The sequence below is a fragment of the Manacus candei genome, unplaced genomic scaffold (genome assembly GCF_025592945.1).
Source record: "Manacus candei isolate 608988 ecotype Guabito, Panama unplaced genomic scaffold, ASM2559294v1 h1tg000023l, whole genome shotgun sequence".
NCBI classification, from domain to species: domain Eukaryota; kingdom Metazoa; phylum Chordata; class Aves; order Passeriformes; family Pipridae; genus Manacus; species Manacus candei.
Window position 1 is genome coordinate 13,577,296 of NW_026138071.1, and position 12,523 is coordinate 13,589,818.

The 12,523-nt window shown below is 40.7% G+C and overlaps 1 protein-coding gene across 3 annotated transcripts in view; it reads right to left on the bottom strand.

The window, feature by feature from the left end:
- Positions 1–12,523, bottom strand: part of CHN1 (chimerin 1) — a 97,943-nt gene that overhangs the window by 17,953 nt on the left and 67,467 nt on the right. For all 3 annotated transcript variants that reach the window (XM_051787405.1, XM_051787406.1, XM_051787407.1), the window contains one exon: positions 12,349–12,426. In XM_051787405.1, coding sequence (XP_051643365.1) covers positions 12,349–12,426 — 78 coding nt within the window. The remainder of the gene's footprint in view (positions 1–12,348; positions 12,427–12,523) is intronic.

Here is a 12,523-nt window from a genome sequence, read left to right on the forward strand (position 1 = left end):
AGAATCCACTGAACCAGGAAAAAAACTAATCTAAAGAAGGAAAAACACCCGATGCTGCTTTCATTCCTGGCTCACATGCTTGTTACAAATCCTGCAGCCACCATTAACTGCTTCTGATTTTATTCTGATAAAGTTCCTGCTGTAGGAAACCACAGGATTCTTTACAGAGAAAATCATTACTTCCTTAGCCAGTGTAAAAGGCTTTGAGCTGCTATTTAGAATAGACAGGCTGACAAAAAGAATCAGTAACTGACGATCATAAAGAAATGAAATTTGCAGTGAAATACAGTAAAAATGCTTTAGGCTTAAGTCACTTGGTTCCCCAGAGTTACTGCGCGGGTATTGGAGCGGGCATAATCTCACACTTGTGCACTGCCTGGCTGGATCAGTGTGGAGCAGAAGAGAGATGGAGCTGGTGGAAATGTGCGTTCCTAAAATCCGCAGAGGGCTCTGGTTATAAATACCAAAAGGTGAAATAGCCTGACTGAGGTCCAAGGGTCGCTCACACCACTGACATAAGAGGCAGCTGGATCCCAGCTGATACTTTCCCTGACCAAGTGACAACCCAGAGCAATTCAGACCACATTTCAGGTTTGGCTAAAGGAAGGTCTGCAGCCTCCTCTGCATTTGCTGCCTCCAGAGCAGCAGTAAGGTAGATTGCTGTGACAGCCAGTTACCTGTGAAGTCACCAAGTAATTCACATGCCCCTCTTGCTAAGCTGGGCTTCCGACTGCCTCCACGGAAGCATAATGGTGCAAAGCGAGGCGGAGGCTGCCTCCCCCGGCCCTGCCTGCTGCCGTCCGCACCCACTGCCACGTGCCTTTGGGAGGTGCAATGTGCTCCACCAGCCCTCTGCTCCCTGCAGCTCCAGCTGACTTCTGCAAAGCAAATGATGACAAGATTGTCGGCAGCTGTAAGCTCCACTTTCTTTTTTCCTCTCACCACAAAGCCATTTTTCACAACTTTCTCTCCATTTCCCACCTGCACTACCCACATCCTCTTGGCTTTATTCCTCAGTCTTGTGTTTTTTATTCAGGTCTTTGGCAGTATTTCCTTCCCAGAATACGAACATTCTAATATCCTCAAGCAAAACACTGTTTTTAATGTCTGCAGGACTAAGAACTTTTTCAAGGGAAAAAAAGCACCTCATTTCAGTTGCCATCTTTTTTTTGGGAGGAGGACTGTGTCAAAGTAACATTCCCCTCAAACCCCACTTATTTAAAATATTCTCAATAATTCTGTTGAGGAATATTGAAACAAAAAGTGACATTTCAAAAGTCTGGACAACAAATAATTTCTTTTCAGAACACTTCTCAGTTTTATAAGTTTTTTTGTTTTATTTTGGCTTTAGTATCTCTGATTGCAAAGGGGAGGGATTTTGTCTCGTTCCTTGAAATGATGACATTTTGACTTCTTTCTTTAGGCAGAACAAGAACAAATTCTGACACATTAATATTTCTCTCTAAATAAAAAGAATTATACTATCCTACCCTATACCTCTCTGGTTGCTGATTTCAATTCATCAAATTCACCAAACGTGCTATTTGCTGAAGCATTTCTAATGCTGTCCTTAGGTGCTGAGGTCCTAACATGGCCTCTCCAGAGCTGTCTCCAGCATTGATACTCACTAAACCTCAGATGTCCAGTCTCTTAATTGGCTGTTGTTTGAGCAGTGAACATCCTTCCTCCTTGGCATCTTGCTCCCCACCATGGTCTGCATGCTTCCACTTCCTCCTGACTCTCCTTAGGAACTCTTCAGCAGAGTCTATCACATCCCAAATCTGCCACTCCAATCTTTTGCCTCCATTTATATTATTATGACCTTTTCGTATGACCTAAGTTTCTCTTATGTGTCTAATAACTATGATCCACCTAGATACAAACAAAAAATTACCTTTCTACCACAACCAGTTCCCCTAACAATACCCTGGCTCTCAGCTCACCCCTCAAAAGGGCTTACACGACTCATCATCAACTTAAAAATGACAAGGACAAAGCAGACTTTCCTTTTCCCTACCAACACTGCATGTATTGGTCATCCTTCACAAGACCAGGATTAACTTTGCCCTTCAGGACCACTGTTTCAGCATCATTAGCACTGTTCTCTCATCCCATGCAGCCAGGCTTCATCCAAATATTGAAATGCCTTTCCATATTATCAGTGAGAAGATTTATCCAGAGCCTGCTCTGCTTTATGCTGCCCCATCCAAATTACTTCTTCTCATCCATTATTCTGATTGCAAACTCAAACAGATTAAAAGGTGAAGGTAGGCTTTTCTGTGTCCCATAATGCTCTACTTTGCTTCATCCTTTATCTGACATGCAACAGGGAGGTTCTCTGGCAATATTAATCAGGAGGGCCAAAGGTCATGTTGTCCTTCCACCCCTGGTGTACACAACCCCGCAAGAGCAGCTCTGAAGTCTCTTTTGGGGTTTCTAAGCAGTGTTGTCTTTTCCCAGAGCTCAGTAGTGCCAGAGCATCAATCTTCCCACTACCATGGACTGGAACTGGACAGCTAACCCTGCACTTGTCTGAATACACGCCATCTCTGGGAATTTAATCAGATACAGTAAGTGATGCCAGAAAACACTGAAAAATTGGTCTTCCGAGGTCATAACAGACTAATCATAGTTCTTCCTGGAGGATGGGGCCTGGCAGCATGCTGAAAAGAAACACCTTAGCATCCCTTAGCCAGTTCAAGAGCCAGCACCTGCAAACAATACTGCATTTACTACATGATACTGTTTAATACAGCATTCTGATTTTTATATTTAATTCCCCACTCTAAAAACCTGCCAAGCAACTTGCTTGCTTTCAAAACTTAAAGATGCTTTCCAGAAAATTTTCTAAAAACACACCCAGCAGAGTCCCAGAGATCCTGACTTAAATTACAAGAGGTTTCTTTCTCCTTATAAAAAGAGCATCTGCCATATGCAGATTTTACTGTCTTATAAAATGTGAGAAAGCAGGATTGCCAACTGTGGCTTTATATCTCCCAATCCTTCCATTCTCACTCCCACCCAAAAATCTTCTCTCTCTTTCCATAAGGCTTCAAATGGAAGTGATTTTTTTTTTTTTAAGAATCTGGAAAATGAGTGAGTGGGAGAACAAGTTTAACTAGTTTTAATTTTAATTTATAAAATTCCAAGGGAAAAAAATAAATTTAAAAGAAAAGTCTAGATAATTTTAAAGCACAATACCCAATTCAAAAACTAGACAAAAATACTATTACTAAGCTGTCCTGCAAATTTGAGGTAAGAGGAGAGCCTCACACTGGGTTTACACCTAGGCATTTCTATTTTGAAGTCTCCTGCAATATCAGCAAGGTATAATATGCATTTAACTACTGTGATCTAAGTAGGAGAACAGTTTTTTGCTTAGGCTTGAAAGATATTTTCTTATACAAAGGGGAAAATAGCTTAACTCCTGTGATTAATAACTGTGTTACAGAATTTCACTTACTTTTGTTTCACATTTAATTAAAATATTTCTTAGAAAAGACAAATTTTTAGGAGAATCAAATAAAAAATGATCCAGTGGCTCTGACAACAGATTATCCCACAAGCTGTGAACTCCTCAAGCAGAGCTCTCATCATTATTTCTCAAGCTCTATTAAGGTCACTGTTGAAGTTAGTTACCCATGTATAACTACACTTATTTTTTACATTTTTGGGTTTTCCTAGGCAGTTATTCAGCTACTCTTGATTGCTATCTGAAAATCAAGAATGAGGTAGCAAATAATTCATACTCTTAACTGGGAGACTTATATGAGTTGTCAAGGCAAGGAGGAAGAGAACGAGGAACTATCAGCAAAGTGCTGTGCAAATGTGATATGAGAGAAGTCAGTGAATCAGCAGAGCTTAAGCCACTGATGGGAAGAAGCAGGGCTGGATTTGAAAAACTATGGTTATGGAAAATCAACACTGAGCACAAAAACCAGAAGTGTTTGTGACAGTATACAAAAAAGCCTTCCATTGCTGAAAGGCAGCTGCCATGGTCTCCCTGAAGGCTTGCTCCATCGGGACCCTGCTCTGTACAGAGCATCTCTTCCACAGCTCTCCACACTGAACTGCTGGTCAGAGTAACAGGGTCTGGAAAATCCAGGCACTATCATCTATGTTGGGGTGAAATACATCAACTTGAAAAAGGATGGAAAAAAATACTGCCGATCTACCCTCTTGGGCTACCAGAGTCCTACACTCCAGGCAGAAGGCTTGCTGGTGCTCAGAGAGGAGACCAAGTCGACCAGGGACTGAATACATGGCACGCACCCAGCTTTGCACCACATGGTGCTCCAAAGGTACAGTTCTGCTGGCTATACTGTCTTTTAAACAAATTCCCAAGGATGATGGGACATTGCTGATGGAGACTGTCAGCTCAGTGATCCTAGCTGATTTGCAGTTCCACCAACTGAATTCTGCCTGTTGGGACTCTACATGGATGCGGGAGACTCTGTAAATCTCAATTAAAACGATGAACTCAGCCCGTATTATTAACGTCTTCCCTGTCACAGTTGATTTTAACAGGCACTGAGCACAACCTTGCTAGCATCCAATAAGCATGTCCTTTTCATCCATCCCTGGTCCAGACACACACAGCCTGGGTGTGAAGGGTACAGAAGAGATATGAGTGCGAAAGTCAATCAACTCAACCATAAGTTTGGGTAATGCTTTGATTTAATCCTTTTGTATATTATGATGATTAAATAGTGCCTCTAAAACAAAGGTCTCAAGCACTCTGAATATTCCAGCACACAACATTTCTCCTATGAGGAAAATATTGCTGCTGATGAGTAATGTAAGAAGCAAAAAGACAGCCATGACAACCCACACGGCAGAGATATCTGCAAGATAACTGCTTTCATCTGAAGATGTAACAGAAATGAATGTAACCGAGGCCACTGGAACATACCTTTCTCCAAAACTAGACCTGATTTTGGCTAGCCCAGCTGGGGTGGTAACCACAGGAAGCCAGCCTGGGACCACCCCAATGACTTTGCCCAGCAGCTCTTGAGAGGAGAGCTGTCAGAACGCTCATTCAGAGCATGGAGTATAAATAGCATCGTTATTGCCAGTGGGCACTGACACGAATGTGGAGCAGGCCAACCTCCCTCCAGGTCCTCTCCCACTCAGAGCCAGGAGCACTGTCATGTCTTGTTTACTTTCTGGTTTTCACTGACTGTGTCAGCAGAGATGGGAACAACTGGAAATTGAGGTTAGGTTGTGTTCTACGAGAGCCAATGTGGTAAACAAGAATACCAGGTTGTTGGCTTTTTTGCTTGAAAATTGAATAAAAATGGCCACCTTTCTTTCAGGATGGAATAGCAGATTTTCTTTAAATTGATATCTGGAAACTGAAACATTTTGCATTTTATTCCAGGTCCAAGTTACTCGATACATGTGTCCATTCAAAACATTCTGAAACTGGAGATGAAAATAGAATAAAATCCTCAGAATTAAAGTTGTATATTTCTATATACACATACCACATATGCTATATGTAATGGTGTGAATATAATAAATGCAATGATGTAAATGGGATATAAACCCCTGAGAGATTCCTTAATAAATGCTTTTGCAATGATGCTAAGGCTAATTTGGAGGAAAAGCTGTTGATGGTAAGAGAGCATAACATGCTCTACAAGCTTCTAAAAGGTAAATTCCCAGTCCTCCCCAGCAGAGCACTTCCTAGGTTCACCACAGAGGAGAGCTGCTCTGGTTTCAGGCTGTGCACATGGAAGACTCACAGGATCCACACTTGAGGACTAATAAAACTGTTGGTGTGGTAGCAAGAAATTTCAGCTTAAATAAATCAAGGATTTAGAAAAAGGCTTTACCTCTCTCTCTTTCCCCCCCCACTTTTTTTTCTTAACAGAGGCAAAACCTGAATTCAGGGACTAGCACTAGGAAACTAGAAAGGGTTAAGTAATACTTTGCTATTTGGAATCTGCTTTGGAAAAGGCCTGGATTTTCCAAAAAAAGTAAAAAAGTAACATAAAATAAATAGCCTAGGAGACTAAAATCCATCAACGCTTAAAAGCTTTTCTGGCTTGAACTGTTTCATAATATACTATCAGAAGCAACAACATAGAGCTGATGAGGTCTTCTCAGAAGTTTTGTGGCAGTTTTCCTCTAGTTACATTCTCCAGGTATTTTCTCTGCCTTTGAACAATTTTTTTCCCCTGAAGTACTAGGAGTCTAATAGAAACATCGAATTTCCTGAGGTTTTCTTATCTGTGAGAACGCACAGTGACTCTCCCCAGGGACTGTGCTAAAGGCACCCAGCTCTCTCTCTGAATATTCATTTGAGTGCAGTGGTTCAATTAAAGATGTTTTGAAAATATGTTCAGTGCCAGGTCCCTTCCTAATAAAAACCCCAGCATCCTCTTTTCAGTGGAACTAGATCAATTTTCCCCAAATTGGCATCTGCCCCAGTTTTCAGATCATCAGAAATAGAAACAAGTTCACAGTACAAGTCACAGAAAAATGGCTCTGCTTAATATAGTAACCGTTTGTTATAGTTTCTGGTCTTTTTGCAGCACTTCTGCATTTTCCATCTCCCAGTTTCCTAGTGTTTAGGCATGGCTCTGCTGAGCAGCTCTTGTTAGAATAAGATGTGGCATGGAAGCAATTTGCTACGACCTTTTGACTAGCAAAGCACCTAGCACAGATACAATTGCACCAGTAAAATCAGAGCCAGGGCGGCTTATTTGTTTCAAGGAAGCGCGGCAAGTTTCACTGGCAGAGCAACTCTTGTTAAAATCAGCAGTCTCTCCATTAAAGTGATGCTTAAGTCTGTCTATACTAGCAAACTCTTTGCAGTAAGGACTGATCCTCACCTGAGCCTTCACTTCTTGTGCATATTTAAGGCTATATTCTCCAGTTACTTCCGGAAAAGCACACTGTCTCTAATCTGGAGCTCCCATTCAGCCTTTCAGATGTGCCACCCTCAAAGAAAAAGCCAGGATGTTGCTTCAGTTGAGGAGGGAGATGAGGAATCTCAACAGACAAGGCTCTTGGCTGACTTAGTTTAAGTAACCATGGAAAAACATCTCTCCTCTCTGGAAGAACTGTTGGCTTGAAAGGGAATTATGTTCTGAATGTTCACCGATTCAGCAAGCGGCAACTCGCAACTGTTATTTACTACAATTAATTGACTGTGCCGTCAGGTATTAGTAAGATAGTGACTAGGAAACAGCATGACAGTACCAAGTACTGCACAGAAACACAGCAAAAAATAGTCTTCTGGAGACATATCCATTTTGTGAACCGTAAGAGAGAAATGAGACAATATCCTATGGAAAATGATGCATGGAAACACAGATTTCAGTTCAGCTCTGACAGGCACAGACACCTTCTTGCTTCAGTGAAGCACCACAGCAATAATGTAGGTACAAGAGTGGGTCTGTGCTTTGGACCACTGGCAGTTAGAAAACACCTGCAGGGTGTTCCGCTGGCTCAAATCATCAGGAGCCAGAGATGTCTGAAGGAATACCTGTAACCAGCCAAGGAAGCTAAAAATTCCCCAGGGTCCATGAGTCACAAAAGCTGGAGGGGAGGGATGACCTTTAAGGTGTTTTGTCAAGGCTTATTTTATATTTGCCAAGCAATAAGGAGGTTATTGCACTGACTGACAAATTTCACTACCCAGGGGATTTCTTGCTGTTAATCTCAAATTTTCATTTTCCTCTTCCTTTTAAGCTATTATCCCGTAACTCCCAGCTAATGCTCCTCTTCCACAACTGTGCTCCTTACCATTAACATTTTTTAAGCATAGTTTTACTGTTTTCTCCAACCCCACACAAACGACAGGCAAAGAAGCAAGGTCGGTGCCCAAGTCCAAAGCACAGCACCAGGTAGCGAGGAGGTGCAGAAGATATTCCATGTCAGGTAGGGATGGACTTGGGCAGGAAGTATCTCATTAGGTGTATCTTCTCTTTTGTCAGCAAAAAACTATGGGATTTAGAGGGGAGATGAAGAGATGAGAAGATGCAGAGTGGGAAAGTGCAGAGGACTGAGCAAGGGGAATCCTGTGTATTCACTACCCTAATAAACTGCCTCACCAGAGAGAGAAGACGGAGAAAACCTTAAACACAACTTGGATTACCCTGCTGTGTAAGTCCTTTGGCCTAGAGCCCACCTCACACATCCCAACCCAGAGCTCCACTGAGTCCTCCTCTCAATAACCAACCTGGAACATTTCAATCCACATGGCACCTTGCCACAGGCCCATTTTCTCCTCAAATCTGTGGTTCCTGCTGTTGCCTGAAGCTCCTCTTTCACCTGCCTGCCCAGGAGGTGTGCAGCTGCTTCCTACCTTAAAGTTATTGAACAGACTAGATATCAGCTGGGTCAAGAAATTTGATTTTAATTTACAAGCTATCACAGTTACTGCCTTTTGGGGACAAGATAAGCAAGTATGAGATTTATAAGGGACAGTAAACAGCATTCTTATTGGGTTGAGGTGTAAAATATGTTTCAGGGAAAAACTAAGCATGATTCTACTTTGTCCACTTCTATAAAATTACAGAACTCTGTAACTCTTCTGTTACAGAACTTTCCCCCATGATAAAGCTTCTTTTTGTAAGAAAGTAATGCCACTGGCTTCAGCTATACTCCCTGTCAGTATTTCAAAGAGCACACCACAGGTCTCCCAGTGCTTCTAAACAGAAGATGCTCTTGTTCATCTACATTGGGTGGAAGAATGAGCACACACATGTCCATATGGATAAGTCTGTACCAGAGAGTGTGGGGAAATTTATTCCCCATGGTGGGTAAGAAACTGAAACAAAGAAAAAGCCTTTCTGTGAGAGAAGGTGGGGCTGAAATTTTGAGGACTGTGAAGTGACTGTCCTGATTTTGTCTAATGATTCATTTTACAAGAGATCTCATTCGGTGTGCTGGATTTCAGAAAAGCAGAGTAAATGAAAGCAAAAGTAATCAAATATGCAAATAGACAGACCCAGTCAAATCACACTCACAGTCCTAGCTCACCTTCAAATCCCATTATTCAATTAGAGCTAAATAAAATGCTGTGTCAAATAATGTAAGTCTCTTTCAGCTGATATATTTGAATTAATAGAAGATGAATCGTCTATATTAGATTTATAGAGGAGAACACAGAAATGCTAATTTAATTTTTTTTAATAAATTTGAAAAGGTAAAAATATGCTTAAAAATATTTTTAATACCTAGCTCTCACCCCAAGGGACAGGAATTAAAAACTTAGTCAGAACTGACATTTATAAATCATCATCCCTTTCTTTACTTATAGAGATCAATTTAAGAGAATTCAGCCACTCTGTATTTGCATCTGAGATGTGCTCATCAGAGACCAAACCTCTGCAGTCAGGAGAATATTACAGAGCTGAAGATCATTACCGACCAGCTCTGCCCTCAGAGTTCCCTGTCACCCTGGCTAGTCAGCCTGCTCCCTTCAGGCAGAAGACAACTCACATTCCAGGAGATTTAAATAAGATTAAAATCTCTCAAAACCCCAGTTGTGTCAGCACTCCTAGCAAAACTGTCTTTACATTCTTCTTTCAAACAACCCTTGGAGCGAAACATAGGTTAATAGATTTATTCAGGAATCCTCTCGATGATTTAAAAGCAGCTTTCATGTTCACCCCTCCCCTAGGCATCTGCACTTCTATGATGACCATTGCTACACTGCTCCTCTGCCAACGTGTTCCTCTACCTGAGTTTTGCTGCAGGCAGCAGGGACTAAGGGTTCAAACTTCACCTGTATCTCCACCTACCCACCTCAAAGAGACAGGAGCTGTAGGGGTGGAGGGAGAACTGAGGTCTCCTAGCCTGCGGCCAAGTCTCTCGGGTGTTTGCTAACCCCAGCCTGCATCTGGAGTGGCTGCTGCTGTCATCTTCCCTTCTCCAAGACAACGGCGCTTATTATTGTGCATTAATGACTCTTCACTTCTCCCCCTCTGCCAGGATGCTACAGCATTTCCAGTATAAAAGGATTTCCAAGCCCCCTTCATTTCTGTGACTAGTGATGTGACTGATCAAAGAAGCAGCTGGGTCCCTATCTGTTGCCTTGTGCCTGCAAAAGAAAAAGCAGATTAGCCGCAGAGGTACAAAGCAGCGGGAGTCCTCCTGTTTGCCATGGAGCCTCTGGGGACAGCAGTCACTGTTGGTTAGCTGAACTAGATAAATTTATATTGTTTCTGGGTTGTTTTTTCTTGTTTTGTTTCAAAATTCTAGGTTGAAGACTCTGGACATGACATTTCCTTCCTTCCCAGATGGGTGGCACATTTGCTACTTGGCAGGCAACCTAGGAGACTTGCGCAGACATTCTAAATGATGACATCTATACATGTGAGAAGAAAAATTTGACAGATGCAAGAAATGATAAAGGAGAGAAGCACATGAGCTAATGATGGTCATACATTTTAGATACATAACACAATAATTACTAAGAGCTTATTTTTTGTTTTCAGTGTGAGAGTTGCCATATTTAGAGTTCATGAACATCAGCAGCATTCCTTCAGCAGGTAGGTTCGTTGCAGCACATCCTTTAAGGCAGTAAGAGGCTTGTCCTCTTCTGCTTTTTTATAGCAAAAATTATCTGTGTGACTCCATTCCACTTACTGGAGAAAAGAGTTACTTCTCAAGGTATATTTTTCTGGTAACTGTACATATAGAGGAACTACAGTAAAACTATCACGAAGAAAAAAATCCGTGTGGAAAGTTTGTACTGTAGCTATGACCTTGGAGCAGACATACAGTCTGTTTTTGAAAAAGACTGGAAAGCTCACAGCTTCCAAACTTTCCATAAACAATTTCTGGAAGAAAAACAAATAAACAAATCCAAATGAATGAAAATCAGGTGATCAGATTATTTTCAAAACAGATGTGTTTCAGGCTGTTAAAGAAAACAACTAGGGAATACAGATGTGCACAAAATTAAATCCGTATTATCCTACACACACTGTAGTACATGGAAAGATCACTATCTGCTGCCATCTGCAAAAATTATCTTCAAACTCTAAGGAACAAACGAGACATGCAAGACATTTCATATCTTTAGGACACCTCAGGAGCCTGTGAAGAAATGCTCTGTATTTAACTGACAGTCAGGATTATTTTATGCCAAGTGTTCATATTAAAACATTTCTTACATACCATTTTGTACATGGTTTTTGAATTCATGTTTTACATAAGAACTCAAATCAAACAAACCATCCTGATCACAGAAAGTTTCCACTTTTGGTGATTATCTGAACTCATAAGCCAAAATGTGGTTTAATTAAAATCAAATGGAGGATAGGTAAATTTACATATGTGCATGCATGTGTACATTCACATATGCCCAGGCATGTGATGGAAATCAAAACTGAAAATAAGAGACATTTAACAGATTCTTATATCATCAGATGCATGTATTATATTAACAATCTCCCCTTTTATTAAAAGAAATAAAAGATAAGTTGGTTTTTTTTACATTAAAGATAAAATTTGGGCTTCCGATACTATATATGAAGTTTGTACCATCATCTACAGGAATTCAGTATAATATCAATTTACTTAGTCTTACAATTAAAACTGCCTATCATCCAATGCATTTGACCACCAAAAGGTTAAATTACTAAATCCTTACCGGATGCTTATTACAGATACAGACATAAAACATGCATATGTTGTACTGACATATCTCTCTCTTATCAAAGAGTGTTGTTTATTTAAAACAATTAAAACAATAATTAGAACCTACACAGAAGACTAAGTAAATTTTATTAAAACAGTTGCTCATGCCAGCAGCTTCAACAGCCCCATGGCATAAGCCATGCTGGTATCAACACACTCAATTCATTGACAGAGGAGAAAAGCCAGAAACTATGGGAAATGCAGACCATCTGCCCCATCCAGATGCAGTAGAACACACTTCTTACCTCCAAAGCTATTTACCAGCAACAAACTGAGATAAGATCAGTGTAATCATCTAACCACAGATCTAAGAGATTTTTTTGCATCGTAAGTAAAACTGAACTACATTAATTTGGATTGAAAGAAAACTTTGCCAGTTTTTCTCAGCTTTAGCATCTCCCTCAGTATAAACCAATTCTAAATAAAAGAGATAACCTAGATATGGCAAATATTATTGAAACAAACATACGCACACAAGCAGACAAGAACAAAGTCCTCATTCTTCTGCTGGTATGTTCTAAAGATGCCTAATTGATTTAATGGACAATGAGATTTAATTGCAGCTTTTAAGTTCCTAGAAAGTCGTAGTCTGCATACATATGATTTCCTTCCAATACCGGACCCATTTTAGAACACAAGCTATAGTCTCTATGCCCGAAAAAGAAATTAAGTAGGAACATTTCTTACCTTGAAATTATGAACCTTCTCGTATTTTGGAACATGTTCATTTTCTTTCAGAGTTGCTCTTCGGACAAGCGATGTCAACTGTGAATAAGCAAAGAGTTTAAGAGGTTGCCAGATTGTCACGGACGACTTCCGAGCGCCCAGTTTCATGCCCAAGGCTGCGAGCAGTAGATCGCGC